Source organism: Argiope bruennichi, chromosome 3, assembly GCF_947563725.1.
Source record: "Argiope bruennichi chromosome 3, qqArgBrue1.1, whole genome shotgun sequence".
Lineage (NCBI taxonomy): Eukaryota > Metazoa > Arthropoda > Arachnida > Araneae > Araneidae > Argiope > Argiope bruennichi.
This window is the reverse complement of record NC_079153.1, coordinates 68,388,547-68,408,827: the sequence shown is the minus strand read 5'-3', so window position 1 is coordinate 68,408,827 and position 20,281 is coordinate 68,388,547. Positions and strand designations below refer to the sequence as shown.

The following is a 20,281-nucleotide window of genomic DNA, read 5'->3' as shown; positions in this document are numbered from 1 at the left end:
AAAATGTATCACATCTCTAGTATTCTCACACGTAATTGTAGAAATATGATAAATAATCCGATTAATATTTGATATATTTCGCAATCAAATATTTACGAAAGATGAGAGCTCTACTAGTTAATTCGAGATTTACAGAAGAACTAATGTGTAACTATGGAATAGACAAAATATTCTATTTATATTATAAAAGCACATTTTGTCTGGGGATTAGAAAGTTTCATTTCGAATTAAATGTATCTTTAAAATGCAATGAAAAGTTATTTTTAAAATATTTTGTAATCTCAGTTTGTTACGTTACTAGAAAATTAACAGAATATCCATGGATTTGACTTTATAGTATACATTTATAACGAAAACTATAACAAAATATTTGGAAATATAGTTGGACTTTTTACCATAACGATAATCGAAATATGAATAGTTTAATAGTAAGCATAGTATTACTTTTTTTTTCGAAATATAAATAGTTTGCATTTAGAGGGTTTCAGTAATGGAGTCACTGCTATAAATGTTGCCATCCCAATAAAATGTACATCATTTTACGCACAGTCTGAGACATTTACTTTTTTCAAGAAACACATTTGATTTTAAAATTCGTAACGGCGTACTTGGCATTATTATGAAAAAATACCTTTAATTTCTTTTTGCAAGAATTTTTTGTGTCATTAAATTCAGAAAACATAATAACCTTACATTTATATTATCAATCATAAATTATAAAAATCGTTTCAATTTCCACTTTTTTTATTTAATTAATTCAACTCTATAAACCTGCTTATTTCGGCATTTTCTCAAGGTCCGAGTGAAGGGAAAAATCCTTAATGCTTACTACATTCTTTTAAAGATACCTAAAATTCTCTTACCTAAATCGACATGGGTCAAAGAAATCCCTATCAGAATCTGATAGTATAAAATCTTGGAGAGAAAAATTTCTGTCACTTCTGCTCTTGTGTCGCGATGTAGACTGACGTATCTCGTCGATTCTTTTTTATACATAAATTATACCTCCCGGTATGGAATAAATCGAAGTTAAAAATTTAAAAGTATCTTCTTCTTCTCGGCCATATATATATATATATATATATATACTAGCTGACCCGGCAAACGTTGTTTTGCCATATAAATAATTTCCTAGTAATTTCTAGTGTAGACAAAAAATAGCTTACTTATTGTAAGTATGTATGTATGTTAGAATGTGTATATTGTATGTATGTAAGAATGTGGTATATGCCTGAAATAAGCATGGAGCGCTGTGAACGATGAGGGAATATAAAAATAACAAAAGGCAAACATTATTTTTAAGTTATTATAATTTATTCCTTAAAATTATATATCATTAATTAAACAATTACGACAGTAACACTATTAAACAATATCAATCTCTTAATGCTATAGCGTGAACAATATTTTTTGTTAGTCCATCTTTAGCTAACACAAACAAACTGGATGGTTTACCCACTCGAGAGCATGCCACGTATAATTGTCCGTGTGAAAAACATGGTGTTCTCAAATCTAATCCACAAACAGACATCGTTTGACCTTGGGATTTGTTGATAGTCATTGCAAATGCCAATCTAATCGGAAACTGAATACGTTTGAATTGAATTGGCACATATGTAGGTATAATAGGAATCCGTGGTATGAGTATATTTTCACCTCTGAACTTGCCATTTAAAATCCTGGCTTCGATCACGTTTTTCATTAATTTTTGAATGACTAATCGCGTACCGTTGCACAGCCGGGGCGGGTTCAAATTACGAAGCAAGATAATTGGAGATCCAACCTTTAATTGTAAATTATGCGGTGGCATGCCTAGCAAATCCAGTGAGTTCAAAAACTCTGTGGGAAAATTTACTGCTTCGCTGTCGTCGCAAACTGTATCAATAGATTTATATGATACCAAGTTCCCTGGCAACAACATTTGTATCTTCAGATTTAAATTGTCAACGTCTACATTTTTTGCCGCTAAAATCGCTCTTTCTGCAAGCCACTCATGATTTATGTACTGTGTGTGTACATCGGGAAATATTTGTTCAATGAGAGTATCTTGCGAATCAGCGATTGTGCAGAAATCGGTCGGTAATTTTACGTATCCAGTTTCATCTATAGCAACTTTTCCAGCACCGATATCTAAGAGTTGTTTTGAAAATGTTTCAGCGGATGGATCTTGAAGCATTTGAACGCGCATATTTATTTTTAGCTGTAATTTTTCAACATTACGCCACAATGGAGATGATTTTAAGCAAGCGTTGATCTCATCAGCGTATGTTGAACGTGGAATGACTGGAAGTGTTTGTCTGAAATCACCTGAAAGGACCAACAGAGTTCCGCCAAATAGTTTGTCACTGTTTTTAATATCTTTCAATGTCCTGTTCAACGCCTCAAGTGAATGTTTGTGTGCCATAGTACATTCATCCCAAATAATAATTTTACACCGTTTCAGCACAGTGGCCATGGACGATTGTTTCTTAATGTTGCATACTACGTCAGGGTTATTCTGAATATTTAGTGGCAGCTTAAATACTGAATGAGCTGTTCTACCTCCATCCAATAAAGTTGCTGCAATGCCCGATGATGCAACGGCCAATGCGATGCCATTATTTGATCGTATTTCAGCAAGAATTAGCGAAATAACGAATGTTTTGCCAGTTCCACCCGGTGCATCCAAAAAGAAGAACCCACCTTGTCCAGCTGAAACTGCGAGCATAATGCGATCATAAATGGTTCTTTGTTCCTCATTCATTAGTGGGACATTGCGGGCAACAATCGCTGCCATTTCTACAGTACTGTACTGCAGTTCACGATTCATTTCAGTATTCATTAAATCAGATGCAGTTCGATTTGGCGAATTCATACCGAAATTACTAAGTGGTAAGTTGGCAATGACAATGCAAAGATCCTCAATAGCAATCAATGCTTCATTGTACATTTCGTCGCTGAATGTTATGGTTAGATCGTGGCACCGTATACGATGTCGATGCAATATATCATCAGTCATTGAATCTTTGTGATTTTCCCATAATATCTGTGCTCGGGCTGGGAAACATGTAGTCAACACTATAGCGAATAGTAGACGAATTTGTATTGCTGTACAGTTCAATGCAGCTTCAGCAAGCATGCATTCCCACTGGTTGTCGTCTTCCAGCAACCCGAGTGCAAGGCATGCATCTTTATACGTTGGATATTGTTGCCCATTCACTTTACGTATATCTTGAAATGATAATGGGCCAGTAACATTAACCAACAACAGTCGAAGATAAAAGCACTCCGTGTGTCTTGGATTGACTGTAAATAATCGCCCCAAGGCTTTTGATTTAAATAAATTGAGACATGCAGCAACTGGTGAGCCTTGCTTGCGGGGCATCCATGTTTTTGTTTGAGTCCATGTGAAATAGCGTGGTACTTGTGAATAGAGTAATGTTCGTGCAAAGGCACCAAAATCATCCGCACGATTACACAATTCAAAAAATGCAGTGAGTGTAGTTTTAGGTGGATTTATTGCACGATCAATCGCTGTCTCGTTCGTGAAAAATACACGCTGACCGTTTTCAAGATGGATGGCTAACTGAACAACTGCTGGATCCCGTTCATGAATTGGAAAACCAAAGATACGCCAAGCAGCTTCATTGGAGCTGATGTACCGACCAATTTGGTAGAGCGTTATTTCATCGTTTTTATTCACTGAAGGAGCATTCACATTAGTATTTTCCACTCTAAACACAGCCATATCACTGCCTTTATGGACATACTTGCAAATGTATTTGATGCTCTTCACAGAACTGCAGAACTCAACATTAATATGAGCATTATATGTCTTGCTCAGCAGAGGCGAATATGGCACCACCCAACGATTGTCAAAATCAATGTCTGTGTTGATGATATTTTTAATAAATGACTGTCCGCCATTTTCAGGATTTCTTCGACGATATATTGGGTATCCGTCGACATTTGTGACCGTATCATTGGTAAAATCTTTAGAGAAATTTTTAGTACATTTTCCATCAGCCATGCAAGGCGATGAACTATTAAGAGTACCACATGGACCATGAATCATGTTTGTTGTAACAATATCAAACAGCAGTTGGTCAGTGGATGGATCTGGAATTTCCGCAGAAATGATACTATCGATTTCTTCAGGACGGATTTTGTCGATGAACCAAACCAAAATGTGTGCATGAGGTAATCCTCGCTTTTGCCACTCAACCGAATACATCCAGCAACGTGTGGGATCAAATATATGTGATTTAGTAATGAAACTTATTAAAGACTTCAACTTTTGTCTGAACACACGTGCTGTAATGTCATGGCGATGTATTGCATTTTGGCCAGGCAGTAGCAAAGATGTAATCTCTGGCCATTTTGGATTACATGTGAACGTGATAAATAAACATGGTCTTCCATATTCGCGCACGAAAGTCAGAGCATCCTGTATATATTCTTGCATATGACGTGGACTGCCTACGTACGATGATGGTAAAATGACATGGTTACCAATTTTGGCGACGTCGGCGTTGTTGTTGATAGCGTCTCGCAAATGAATGTACTCTTCCGCGCGCAGCTTTTGTTGATTATATCGTAAGTATCGTAGTCGTTCGCTCTCAATCTTCGCGTACATGTCGACCATGAATTGTTGACAAAGCTCACGACATCGTAAAATGACGTTGTCCAGGCCACGTCTAATCGTTAATCGGTACGCATAATAATCCTTTGAGCTAACGTTCTTGTTTGTTTCAGCTCCTGTAATATTTGTTCATAAAAATTAATTTAAATTTATTACGTTCAATAATTTAATTGTTTTGTTAAATGATTAATGATCAAATTAATAATCAATGAAGTACCTGATACGGGATCTCGTTGTTTTATGTTTATGCAATATCCGTCTTGTCCCTTCCAGAATATTAGCGGATATTGGAGAGCGTCATATGAACGATGTGTGTCAGCAATGAACTGAAGATTATTATTTCTTCTACGAATCAGAATTTCTCGTGCAGCTGTACAATCGCCAACCATGATTCCAGCAACATCATCAACAACGGGTGCATTGAATCTACGAATATGCTCTCCAACTGGTGTTTTATCAGGATTAATGACGATAGCGTGATTATCGCTTTGTAATTGGTGCATATGTGATTTGAATATTTTCAACAACTCGTTGTGCTCGTTGAAAAGAGCATCTAGCTCGCTGACGATGCGCCTGGCATAAAGTAAATCAAGGTTATTATAATCACAACGTGCATTCACGCGATTGGCAAGTGCGCTTCCGGAATCCTCGCCGCCCATAAAGTAGATTTGTAAGAATTTATGTGGTTCGTTTGGCATTGGCAGCAGTGAGCCCATTTTATGATAAACTTGGCCTCTGATTTTGAATGTAGAATTGAATTGTTGACCATTTGCATTAGTATTTCGAACTATTTCTGTTGCTCCGAACGATGTCATTTGAAAGCATGAATTGAATCTTCGAATTGACTTCAGGAACACGTTAGAATCTGGATCCGTGCCGATAAGTAAGCCGTTCAATGGTTCAGGTGGTGTTTCAATTTCAGGTAGTTGCACTTTTCCTGACGCGCAACACATCCCAGCTGGCTCATTTTTGAATTTCAGAGCATGACAATGCGGACATTCCTTGTCCATAGCACCAATTACCACTTTTGAATGAGCATAATATTCAATATCGGGCTCATACTGGAATGCTAGACGCAGGAATGAATCAGATATAAATGCTCGATGTACCTGTTGTCGTTGTTGGTCATTTGTTCTTCGTCTATTGACTGTGAAACGGCGTGATTATCGTTGTTCTAATCTTCTGACTTCATTGCGTTCAGCTCGTTTATCTTCTGGCTCTTCTTGATGCAATTGCGCCATTCTGACACGTGCATCAGTATTTTGTTGCTGGATTTGTTCTTCTGTTCTTTCGGATCTGCTATTTCGCAAGTTTCGAGCTTTACTTGTACTGCGGCTCAAATCAGCCCCTTTGCGATTTCTTGGCATTGCTCACTGTAAAAATTGAAACTATGAAAATCTTAATTGTTCAATTACATTTTTTTAATAAAATTAAATTAAAATTACATTTTTATAAGATCAACAACATTTTCGATATAAATAAAAAAAAAGTATACTTACAACACAAAATCCGTTGTTATTGGAAGCTCGTGTCACGTGTTGAGTACTTTTGAGGTTATAAAATCACTTGATTAACTAATCGTGCAAAATACACACAAAATTGATAATTTAATTATTATTGATAAAATAGGCATGATTAAAAGTTAATATGAGAGTTACACTGAGATAGCAAAATAATAATTGTCAACGTTACTACTACACTTGATGCATAAACAATAATGATGGCCGACAACTGTGTAGGGAGTGAGAAAGAAAGGAGACCGGCTTCGTTCTCATCCCTACTCCGTGCTGTTTACTGGGTCAGAAGTGACACCTGTAGACATCTGGCGGGGATAACTAATTAAATGACGATTGATCAGTTTTCGACCGGAGAGGAAAAATGATTAAATTACTAAAATGGCTATTAAAAAATAAGGGTTGATCGTAGAAGGGGGAAAATTGAGGATTGTATGTATTTTTGTATGTTGTATCATAAAAAAATGGAAATTAAAAATTTTGTATAAAAAATAAAAATAAAAAAATTTAGGGGTGGACTACCCCTAACATTTAGGGGGATGAAAAATAGATGTTGGCCGATTCTCATAGATACCGGATAAGCACAAAAAATTTCATCAAAATCGGTCAAGCCGTTTCGGAGGAGTATGGCAACGAAAACTGTGACACGAGAATTTTATATATATATATATATATATATATATATATATATGACATGGCATGATATATTTACAAGAAGGTGCGGACAAAACACGACCGCCACAGGGCGAGACAAGAGCAGAAGTGGGGAAGAGCCAGAAATAAATTATCCCTCGTCTTATATAACATGAGATTTCCGCCACGTGTTGATTCAATACACATGTTGACCTTGACAAGCGCAACGGAGGGATCATTTTCACTCGGCGCGTGGAACTGATGGCGCATCATTTTTACAAAGCTACAGTTGAATTAATTAAACAGAAAAAGTGGAATGGGATCAGGAAATAAGAGAATATTTTAGAATGACTTTGACATAGGCTGAATTAGGATAAAAAATTAGGAAATTAATTAGGATTAAATTCAATTTTAAAATATCATTATATATATATATATATATATATATATATATATATATATATATATATATATATATATATATATATATATATATATATATTATGAACTTATTATTATCTAATTCTTGAAATTATTATTATCGTTTTATTAAATTATTACCCCATTGTGAATTGTGTTCTAATCTTAATGATAAATTTAGCATTATCTTATTATAGAACTTATTATTACCTAATTAATAACCGTATTAAAGTGTCAATTCATGGTATTATGAAAAATATAACAAATATAATTTAAATGCACATGTTTTGCTTATAGGGACTCTTTATAAAATACATAAAACTTTAAACAAAGCAAAATTATATTTGCTTAAAAAAACTTCCCATATGGTTGAGAAGAACTAGAAGATGGTGGCATTTGATTTTTCAATTGACATTCTGAGGCCAACATTTTTTCCTTCGTCAACAAATCCAACTTCCTGTCAACACAATGGCTTCCGCGAGTTCTACAGCTAGCATCCCAGGATCTTCCAGGAGACGTGGTCACTTATGAGATGAAATATAAATCGTCGAGCGGAAGCATTTCGAAAGTAATTTAATAATGGCTCAGCTCAAAAAGTCGAAAACTAAATTTGTTATTCGTTCGCTTAAGGAAAGGAATGAAATTGTCCTTGGAAAGAAAAGCGCTTTCTTCCATTTCCACAAATGAATGAATGCTTCCAGAAAGAAAGATTCGACTAGAAAGTTTTTTTTTTTTTTTTTTTCCTTTTTTTTTCAATCAATTTCTTCGGAAAGATCCTGCTTTTCTTTCTTTAAAACAAAATAAGCTGATATTGAAATGTTATAAAACGCGAAAAAAAAAAAGTTTTATTCTATTTTTTTTCCTCACCTTTGAGATTTGTGTCCTAAATAAATAAAGGAATGAAAAGAACGTATCTGTAAACTAGGCTAACAAAAAGGAGCAGAATTTATGTATTTTAACAGAAATATATATATATTAAATGACTTATAAATACTTTTACTATCAAAGACTTTCAATTTTATGTCTTTATTATTTTTTCAACATTTATTATTTTCTACGGTCTATCGCATTTATTAGTGAATAAGTTGTTTTTTTATTTGGTATGTTTATTTCTTGGAGTGCTTTTTACTGTATTCGTTTTAAATGTTTTAGACACTATTGGTGTTGCTATTGTTTATTTATTGCGTTTATTTTATTTTGATACTAGCCGCCTTTGGCGACCAGCCGGTTCGCCAATCTTAATGTTCGTTTAAATTTTAATAATTAAATAGGTTTAACCGGAGTTTAACCCCCTTCTTCGCCAAGTTGCGATAACGCACCAAAGCTGGCAATCTTTATTATGCACTATAATTGAACATCTGCTTCTTTGCTTTTGAACATTTCGCAAGGCCGTTGTTTGCGATTTTTAAAAATTTCGCCAAGCAGGGGATAAAACTCCGGTCGTACCATTAAACATTTTACGCAATTCCAACTTTAATAGATTCTTCAGCAAAATATTTTAAAACTTCAAATTTTGATAGTCATATAATTCACTCATAATATTATAAAGGCCTTCAGTTATAGCGTGATATATATCTCTCTAATTTTCTGTTACCCCTCGTAGAAATTATGCTTTAAATTACAGTGTAAATGATTAATCTGCAATTAATATAATATTTTTTACTGAAACAAAGCATTTTTTTTAATAATATGATTACTGATAATAGAGTCACTGAGCGTTTAAACTTTATGGTCACTAAAGAATATCTTTCTTAATTTATGTAATATCTCAAGAATTTGTCAACAAAAATTTCTCAGATTCATCATGAACAGATCGATTCATTAACAATGTTTAATTTTAAATGCATCAAACACTAAGAAAATAAAATGAATCGTTTAAAATAATCGGTCGAAAACAGGTTTAAAAAAATCTACTTAAAAAACGATGTACTTAAAACTATAAGCATATACAAAAAATATATAACTAACATAAATACATTTTACTTACAAAAGCATGCAACTAACCTAAAAATAATTTAAATCGTCCGTTGGTTGTCATGCCAACAATCAGAACAATGCGCATGCGTGGATTTTCTTCGCCAGTTACGTCAACGCAAATGCGTAAATTTTTCTACGCCAGTTGGGGTAACGCTATGCAGATTAGACATTTTTAATTTCCTTTATTCTGTGTTATTTTAATTCAAAAGTACTTCAGAATGAATGTGAAACATGGATTAATTAACAATGTTTAATTTTAAATGCATAAAACATTAAGAAAATAAACAGAATCGTTTGAAATAATCCGTCGAAAAATGTTAACCCTAGCCTAATTACTGTTGGGAGAAAAAAACAACTGATGCCTTACTTATTTGGCGATGGGGAAAATGGAAGATTTTTTTGGCGGAAAAGTTGGCGTTGGGAAAAATGGAAGATTTTTTTGGCGGGAAAGTTAGTTTTTAATTAATAATGGACTACCCCTAACATTTAGGGGGATGAAAAATAGATGTTGGCCGATTCTCATAGATACCGGATAAGCACAAAAAATTTCATCAAAATCGGTCAAGCCGTTTCGGAGGAGTATGGCAACGAAAACTGTGACACGAGAATTTTATATATTAGATATGAAGTAGAAACCGGATTTCAGATTCAAATCATTAAATATGATTTTATTTAGACAAACTTCATGGGATTAATTTTTAATCATTCTTTTCATTTAATTTAATACTGATACTGAATACCAGCAATATCATTGCCGATAAGTTCGAAATTCTATATAAATCTTCAGTTTGGATATCGACATCTTGTAACAATTTTTTAAAATCTAATTTGTTTCATTTTTGAGCTATGGTATTCGCATATGCACGACAGACAATTTAACCATTGCTGGAATTAGTCTACAAATGAATAGAAATCTACACGTTTGCGTTAATGATCGTATATTAAAATTCATTCATATAATCGGCAGCGTTTTAGAATAATCAATTTCATGTAAGCGCAAAAATAGATGGTAGTCAATCCAGTAGCATATTTAGCACAAAATCCAATGCATAATCTGTAAATTTTGTAAAATTAATTTAACCAAATTTCATCTATCAAGTTTGCCACAATTTTTAATTAGTGTGTTCTTATGAACGCTAATAAGTTGACAGATAGATTTCCCGTCTATAGATTGATAACAGTCTACGATTTCGATGCTAAGATGGCTCGAATTTCATTTGTCTAGTTTCTTGCTTTTTCAATTTATTGTGCTTATAGGAAAAACAACATATTTCTGTTTTTTTTTTTTTTTTTTTCATTTTCAAGGAGCTCTAAAACGCGGATATCCTTCAAAATATCGATTTTTGACAGTTAAAATACTCTATGATTTATTTATTTTTTTTTTTACTTTGCATCGGAGAATATTTTTTAAAAAGTTGTACTCGTGACTGGATTATAGAAAAATTAGCTTCATTTTTAGCACCATTTTCAATTTTACTATATATCTATGAAGTACATTTTATAAGCGTTCGAAATTTGCACATAACAATTTTTGTGAGCACTTCTTTTATAAAACAATGAATAAAATTAATACTCTGAAAGATTATCGTCTTGTATGATATAAAATTTATGATAAAACGGAACGGAACTATTTGATGGGGAAAAAGTCTTTAATATATAAAATTAGATTTTTTTCTAAATTCAAAAGAAGCTCTTTAGAAAAAAATCTAATTCAAGTTTGATAGATACACAAATAAATAAATAAAAGTCATTTTAACTACATCATCGACCGTACTATATTTTTAAATTTATAGAATTAGGACATCAGAATTCCGTTAACATTGCAATTAAATCAAAACATTAATTTTTTTCTCAAAATAAATGGTATAATCTAATTAAGAAAACAAAACAATTCAAGAATTAAAAATTACGGCATTTAAATTTCTAGCAAGCATTTTTTTTTCCTTGCTAAGATGAAGAAAGTCAGAGAGGTTTTAAAAGATACTTATCACCATTTAAAGCAATAGGATTCAATGCCACCGGAATCAGGGTAAATTTGGCAATTCTGCTTCAAGGATTGTAGCGTCATGTCGCCCACATCTTATTAATTTCATTGGTGAGAAAAAACAAACATATAATCCACAATATCACAATTCATTGCAAACAATGTTTTAGAAACGGAAAAAAAATTTTGCAGAAAGGCCAAGAGGCATTTCTACATTCAAGAAAGAGACGAATTAAGAATGATACTTTGACCACTGACATTTAAATTCAAAGAACTTTACAATGAAACAGAGCTGCGGAATTTTATTGGAATTTCGGAACAAACATTGTAAAAATGATGCATCTATAACTTCTTTTAAAATAGCTTTGCTGCATATATGATCCTGATTTCCTGTTTGAAAAGATGGCGCAAATGGCGCTTTAAGTAAAATTATAGAATTTATTATAATTAAAATTTATAAAAGACACTATTAGGAAAGTTCAATATTATTTTTGCTATAATAAAGCTATTTGATAATCAGTCTCTACTACTAATAAGAATGAATGTGTGTATATCTGTGCGTGTGTGTTGGCGTTTTACAGGAGAAATCATTGATCCGAGAATTGCCTAATTTGACATAAATAAACTTTGGAAAATGGAAATATACACATCGGAGCAAATTTTTATTAAATCTAATTAATTTAAAATTTTTTTTCCTATATAACTTATCTTAAAATTATATATATATATATATATATATATATATATATATATATATATATATATATATATATATATATATATATATATATATATACATAATTTTTTAAGAAGAATCGTGCCGTAGACAAAGAAGACTCTTTGAATTTTTTAAGTTCGCTTTTATTCCATCCTGGGAGGCATAATTGCATAATTTACGTACAAGCAGAAGCGACGAGAGACATCACACAGAACAACACAAGAGCGAAATGAGGAAAGCTCATGAAAAATTTATCCCCGTGATTGTATACTGTGAGATTTTGACAGAGATTTCTCGATATGCGTCGACCCAGGTAAGGGAATTATAGGGCTCTTTTAAAAAGAATTCGCTTGACTGACGATTTTTTTATCCCTTCACTCGGAGCATATGAATTACTGATTTAAGCATTTTTACAGAATTAATTAAATAGAGAAAGTGGAATGGGATCCGAAAATAAGAGAATATTTTAGAATGAAGTTAATATGGGCTGAATTAAGATAAAAGTTTGGAAATTAAGTAATTTTAAATTGGATTTTAAAATATCATTACTTAAAATATCATTATTAATATTATCATTATTAAAATATCATTATCATTATTTAAAATATATTAAATTGGATTTTAAAATATCATTGTGTGTGGCATGTATTTGCTGTTATTCCTCAAGGTCTAAAAGTTCAAACTGTAACAACAATGAGTTAGTTCAATAGCCAAGGCCCAATTATTTCACATATGATTAGAAATGGACATTTGATTCGACATTAGTCGCTCAGTAAATCGAACTCGCATTGAACAAAAGGAACTTTGAATTTTTCTCTAGTCTAAGATGCAGTGTCTCTCTCTCTCTCTTGCTGTACATTAGAAATAAATATTTTAAATATGTTCCCATTTTTGAAAAGAAAATCTATATTTTTATGATACACATTTTAGCTTTCTCTTCATTTTAAATTCATCTTCTCGGTGTTGCAGTTGTATTTGAAATCTTTGGTATTATTTTAAATTACCATCAAATACAGATTTGGATAGTTAAATTTGAATTTTCAAAGCTTAATAGAGAATGAGTATATATATATAATACTTTTTCATAGTTTCAGAGAGAATAAATTTGACAAGTTTTCTGAAAAATATGAATTATTCTGCATTGAGCGTCATTTTTTAAGACAAAGATCTACTTATTTTATACATTAAAAACATTATTTGCGAGGGGAAAAAAGCAACAAGAGCTAGTAAAACATATCCAGAATTAAAAATGTTTAGTTTCAGACTTTTTGTAAATAAAAATTTGTCAGCAAAGAAAATAAAAGTAATTAATTAATTTATCATTTAAGAATCTATCTAGAATGATTTCAGATATTCAGTATATAAAATATGCCTGATTTAAAAAGAAATTCAAACAAAATTTTAAGCAAGATAGTATCGAATTCGTGCGTAAAAAAATACAGAATAAAAGCAGATTATTTCAATGTTGTTAACTTCCGAAAAAAATGAGTCTTGACGCCACAATTGCATTTGATTGTTCTTCAGCTTTTTATTTGAATTGCTTGACCAATTTATCAAAAAAATAACTATTTTTTTTAAAAAAATAAGATTATATTTGTTAAATTTATGGGTGCTAATTTAAAGGAAATAAGAACAAGATTAATTTTTCATTAATGCTTGCTGTATTCCTAAAGAACGAGTAATTCTCAATATAAAATTTTTACCTTGTCACAAAGTTGGGAGCGCCCCGAGCGGAGAAATTTTTATTTTTAGATTCCGTACTTATCACAGTGATCACGTGCTACTCATGGTACAATAAAGAAATTCAAACGTGCATTTTTAATGCTATTGCCGACCGTTTAAAGACAAAATTTGAAGTACAAGTGCAATTTTAATCACATAACAAATTTCATTAATTTAAGTTTCTGCATTTGGATGTGAAATCCGTGCACCAATTTTCCTTTTTTTTTTTTTAAGCATTGCGTTTTTTGAGTTATCACTTTTACATCTATTCGGAAATAGGACGATGACAATTAAATTTGGTTTCGTATCAATAGTTTAGATGTTAAATACGTATTCCATTTCTTTTTTCTTCTAGCCTTTTTATGTTTTGAAATTATCATGTTCCCGTTAATTTGTATAACCAGATTTCTAGTGAATGGATTCCGTCTAAAATTTGTAGAAATCTACAAATTTGGTATTATAATCGTATACCAAATTTCATGCGTATATTCAAAGTATTTTTGATTTATCGTGTTCACAGATTGACCGGTATAGTTCTATAAAGTTTTATTTTAATCAAGGTGAATTAAAAAGTGAAGTTCGAAATTTTTGATGACTCCAATCGTTTCTGTCTTAGTAGACAAAATAAAATTAAAATAAATAAGTAACGAAAAAAATAACCATTTAGTGGGGTTTTTTCCCCTCGCGCTCTGATTTGGTGTAATGCAACAAAAGAATTTCTACAGAAAATGATGAACAAAAAAAAAGTCGTATTTGTAAAGAAATGCTTTAAATATTGTTCCAATTCATTGCAAATATGTGTTTATGGAAGAACAGTGCGAGAGAGGGGGGATATAAAATGGATTGTATTTCTTGTCAGAAATACGAAAAATGAATAGCCTAGCGTTTTCGACTATAGTATAAGGATAAATTGGAATATACACTTATTCTAATTACTTAGCATCTAATCAAGCGAATAAAGATTCGATAGAATGAGCAGAGAAAAGTTGAGTTGCATTTCTAGCAAAGTTTAGAAATCGTTTGCCCCTTGATAATTCTTGAATTTTTTCCACTGATTTTGTTCCGCTCTTTTCAAAAAATTTTCTTCTTATCTTCAAATTGCTATTGATTTTTCTTATCTCTTCTAAACACTACAAACATGTAATTAGAGAAAGAAATGCGACAACACTTCAGTGAAAAGAAAATTCCTTGTTAGAAGCCTTTTCTCAAAGGTAAATCGACTTATGAAGTTCCACGCTAAAATATTTATGGCGCGAAAGAAGATTACAAAAACAATCTCTCAAGAGAAATCGTTTGTAATTAGTTGATAGTAGTTTAACAAAGCTTGCCACTGTTATAGTTATAATTAAATAAATCATTCACCTGGTAAAAAAGGGAAAAGCCGCAAGAAACTTCAATAAGAGAGTTCATAACTGTATATCTTTATTGATAATTATTTCATCATATTTTTCTGATAAGATTATTCAAATAAATTCACGGAATTTATTTATTTAGATTTATTGTAATTTGATTGCATTTGTATATTATTGTTCTCTCTAATTCTTATACATCTTAAAGAAAATTAAAGGAAAATTGTGAGGCCCAATCACATTTAAGTAGTTTAGTATAATTTAATTTAAATGGATTAATTTGCTGGATTAGTTTTTATTCTGAATTTATATTATTACGTATACTAATAAAGGACATTATATTTAATTACATAATCGTGTAACAACATTGGTATATATAACTATCTACCGCCCTCTATAACGGAGAATTAAAAAATATCCCGTCATTTTGATTTGCGTCATTATCAGATGTGACATCTCAATTTCTTTTTTTGTATTTAGAAATTTGAACAGTTTTTTTTTAGTAATATTAAAATTGGATAATTTATCGGTTTGCGAATAAAGTTAAGTATGAATAAATAGTAAAGATCAATGAGCTGAGGTCTACAACTTTTATTATTTTATATTTATGATCATTCGTTATTTCTCTCTTCTAAACTAAATTGAAGATTATTAATATTTTTTCAGCCATTTTTAAAAAAAATTTGTATTTAGAATTGCATGTTTTTTTCTCTATTATTAGATTGCTACTTGTTTCAATTCGATTTTAGTGATTCGTTTTGATTTGAGTATTCGTAAACACTATGGCTAGGAAAGGCCCAATTGCAAGGAAACATAACATTACATATCATTCTTGTGTTCCTGTAATATATATATATATATATATATATATATATATATATATATATATATATATATATATAATTTTATTTTCTATTTTTTTAAGCACTTTGCCAATGTGCATGAGATTTCCGACCTCAGTTTTCTTTAGTGAATCTGTTATAATCAGATCTGAAATGTTATTAGGAAACATCCTAAACATTGTCAAAACAGGAACATCCTCGGGTAAAAATAAAAAAGGATTATTTGAGATAAAGTGGAGATCGTATGTAGAACTTATTTACAGGATGCATATTTTTTAAACTGCCCTAAATAAATAAATAAAAAGGATTATTTGAGATAAAGTGGAGATCGTATATAGAACTTATTTACAGGATGCATATTTTTTAAACTGCCCTAAATAAAAAATAAAAATAAAAAAGGATTATTTGAGATAAAGTGGAGATCGTATATAGAACTTAATTACAGGATGCATATATTTAAAACTGCCCTAAATAAATAAATAAAAAGGATTATTTGAGATAAAGTGGAGATCGTATGTAGAACTTATTTACAGGATGCATATACAGGGTGTTTATAAAGTCCTGGACCCATTTTGATGTTTAATAACTCATAAAATAATAAAGATAGATTTAAATTAATAACATAAATGGTTAAATTGACTCAAAAAGTTTCACGACCCTTGTCAATGAACTTCCACGTGTGCCCCCTTCGTCGCACGGAGAATATCAAGTCGATAGTCAATTTCACGCCAGGTAGCGACAAGCATATCGGCATCCACAGAGCCATTTGCGCACATTACGGCGATTAACAATGCCAGAAACATGAAAGGATGCTTCATCGGAGAACATTATGCTCTTCAGAAAATCAGCAGCATCTTCTATCCTCCTTAGCATATCTGTTGCGAAGGCCATCCTCCTAGGCCTATCGTTCGGTTCCAAAACTTGAACAATTTGAACTTTGTATGCATGCAGTCTTAATTTTTTCTTAATAACCTTGTACACCGTCGAAATTGGCATATCCAATTCTGTTGCCGCTGATCTCACAGATATTCTAGGATTGTGTAAAAATGTCTCTCTGACACGCTCAACATCAAAATCACTTGTGCAAGGACGTCTGGAACGTTTCTTATCTTCGATACTTCCAATTTCTAGCAAATTCTTTTTCCACCGCAAGATGCTGTTTTTGGATGGAGGATCTTTTTGGTAAATTCTTCTGAAATTTCTCTGTGCTTGCACTATCGATTTCATTTCTATGAACCACCATAAAATCTGTGCTTTCTCTTGTGGTGTATGCATTCTCCTTAATATCCGCTCGAATAAAACATCACATACAAAAGTACTACATAGAACAAACACATCAAAAGTAAACATAACATTGCAATAGTTGCCAAAAACAAAAGAGAGAAAAATGCAATTAATAAGCAGACAATATTTAGAAAAGTACAGATATTTAGACTGGAAAATGAAATTATCTGAAATTAACCACACGCGCAGACGATATTTACAAAAGTAAAAATATTCAAACCTGAAAAGGAAAATATATGAGTTATTTCATCAATAAATGTCATAAGTGTGTTTATATCTTTATTATTTTATGAGTTATTAAACATCAAAATGGGTCCGGGACTTTATAAACACCCTGTATTTAAAACTGCCCTAATTTTTTTTTTAAAAAAATAGATTATTTGAGTTAAAGTGGTGATCATATGTAAAACTTATTTACAGGATGCATATATTTAAAACTGCCCTAAATAATAATAATAATAAAAAAAAATGTGAAACTTTGCCTATGAATTAATAAATGGATAAGAAAAGCATATGGCGATCAAAAATACCTCTAAGTTTGCTATTGGGGAGAGTATTAGCACGAAAACATTTATTACATATTTCAAATGTTTTCGACTCCATGCTCAGTGTCGAGTCATTATAAAATCTACATGTACGAAGAAATTGATTTCGTAGTATATGCCAATGGCCTTGACTGCCATTACTTGACACGCCGAAATTCTATAATATATTGGGTCTTTTATTTTAGTCGTCAAATGGTCACCAACACCAGGGGATATTCATCCTGCATCTTTTCACATCTGCTGGAACTTTCCATAAAACTCTTTTGTGAAAATAACTGCGCATGGAAGCAATATTAGACATTTAAATTCATTTAAGCATTAATTAAAATATATGCATTTTATTAAATTATCCGGTTATAAAAGTATTTTATATAATATTTTAGCAAATTCTTTCACAAGTTGGGATAAATTTAAAAAATATACCAAATATTTTAAACCACTGTCAGAAGCGGGCTGGGAGTAAAACTTCGAAAGGTGAAATATGTTAGATCAATACTTTTCTGATCCAACTCGTGACAAGAAAACGAAAGTGATAGTGAAAATTAAACTTGTTTCATTTGAATTTTTGTAAAGCTTAGTTATTAAGCATGATATACTGAATGAAATAAATAATGTGAAAAAGATATCTCTATTAGCACAAAATGCCGAGCAACATTCCTTGATATCTACCCAGCATTTGCCGGCATTCAAAACATCAAACAACATCATAGGAATATCGAGCAATGTATTGTGCTAATAGGGGACAGGGATTAAAAAATTCCAATATAGATAGCAGTATAGAAAATTCAGTTCTACAAAATTCTTTTAATATTTTTTAAAGTATCATGAATCCTGATTTATATCTTCTTTAATAAATAAAACAACTCAAAGTAATAGAAAGCGAAATCCGAATTTAAAAATTAAAGAACTGGACGATGAATAAAGCCTTTTTGTTATTAAGAACTATCAGAACAATCTGCGATGAACATTCACGAATTCAGTATTATCTATTCATAAGATAATGATTTTATATCTTTTTTTTAAATTCGAAATTTATCGTGAATACTATTTAGTTTCTAATACATTCTGGACAAAATTCAAAAATTGATAAAGAACACATTTTTTGAATATTATAAAGATTTACATGGAACTTTATAAGACAGTATTGATCGCATTGATTATTTGTTGAAATCAAAATTTCTTTTCTAGTTTTACCTTCCAGAAACACAACATGACAAACATTATAATATTTATTTAAAAATAATTTATTTGAATTTATTATTGCATTGAAAATATCATTCGTATTACCTTAGAGCATGGCATTTTCCAAAAAATATTTTTCCAAGTCTAGAAAACTTGAGATTTTGCGTTAGCCAAGAACGATTTATTTTGCTGTACAAATCTGACTTAAAAAAAAAAAATTTATAATGATATCAACAACGAATCTGCTTTTAAAAATGTAAGAAAATGGAACAAAACCACATTTAATTTTTTTCTAGTAAATCGTATACCAAATCATGAAATATAAGTTTATAAAACAACAATCTGTTATTTGATTTATCAATTGCTTTTGTCTGATGGAAACATTCTTTTTAAAATTTAATGATTTTTCATTTTTATAAATTTTTAAAGCCTTTACAATACTAGTGTAACAGGTAGCAATTTTAATAAATTATTATTTTGTTGTTATAAAATTAGCTTCAAATTTCTACAAGTGTACTTCGTAACTTGTACTGTTTTTGTTCTGTCTGGATATGACCCTCGGGATATATATGATGAATTATATTTGATTAAGATATATTAAGTTCGTATTCATTAACTGTTTTGTGTTGTATTTGTACGTGCTAATAAAGAAAGAAAATCGTTTATTTTCGAAAAGATATTTCAGTTGAATTCCAAACAAAGACAATTAGAAAAGCATGTTTATGTGCAATAATTTTTGGTTACTGATATAGTAAATTTATAAAGACGATGTGGTCCATCTAGTCCTCCATTAAGGCTTTTGTCGTTTTTGTTTCCATATAAATGCAGTAATTTCTAATACTGTAGGTAACTTGCAATTCAAAAAAGCGATAAAATAATTGCATTGAAAATCCGCTGTGACTTGTTTGGATTATTAATTATCCTATTGTTTTATAAATATCTATTTTATTGTAGTTAGCTATTATAACAAAGTATTGTATGTCAAATTCGTGAATAGATTAAATAAATCTGCTCTCAAATTATATGTGACTGTTCTGTAGGCAATTATCAATATAATGGAAAATTTCAATGCATCAAACATTCAAGAATGCCCTTAGTAAATATTAAAGTATAATACTAACTATGTTTTTTTTTAAATATAAAAAGTACGCATCATGGTTGTATGAGATAACTTTAATGAAGTTGCATACGAATTGACTTTTAGTCGAAAGCTTAAAATGCCAAATTTCACATACTTTCAAAGAGGCCAAATTGTAAGAGTCCAATTAGTTGAGGCAAGTGTGACCGAAACATTCTAGCTTTTAGGCATTTCTAGATATACGGTGTTTAAAGTCAAGACAGCATACACACAGTGCAGCGACAAACTCGACAAATCAAAATAGTTGATCAAAGTAGTTGAGAAGCTGAGTTAAAGAGACCGATGGATATGAAGTGAATTTTAATGTCTGGAAAGAAAATAACGATAGCCAATATGATTGTAAAGCTAAAAC

General features: G+C 31.1%; 1 protein-coding gene across 1 annotated transcript; it reads right to left on the bottom strand.

The window, feature by feature from the left end:
- Positions 1-1,375: 1,375 nt before the first annotated feature.
- On the bottom strand, positions 1,376-5,988 carry LOC129962868 (uncharacterized). The gene is made up of 3 exons (XM_056076868.1): positions 5,809-5,988; positions 4,839-5,682; positions 1,376-4,737 (listed from the first exon to the last, which is right to left on the bottom strand). Exons 1-3 carry the CDS (start codon positions 5,986-5,988, stop codon positions 1,376-1,378), a joined length of 4,386 nt encoding a protein of 1,461 aa, XP_055932843.1.
- Between the last annotated feature and the right edge of the window lie 14,293 nt (positions 5,989-20,281).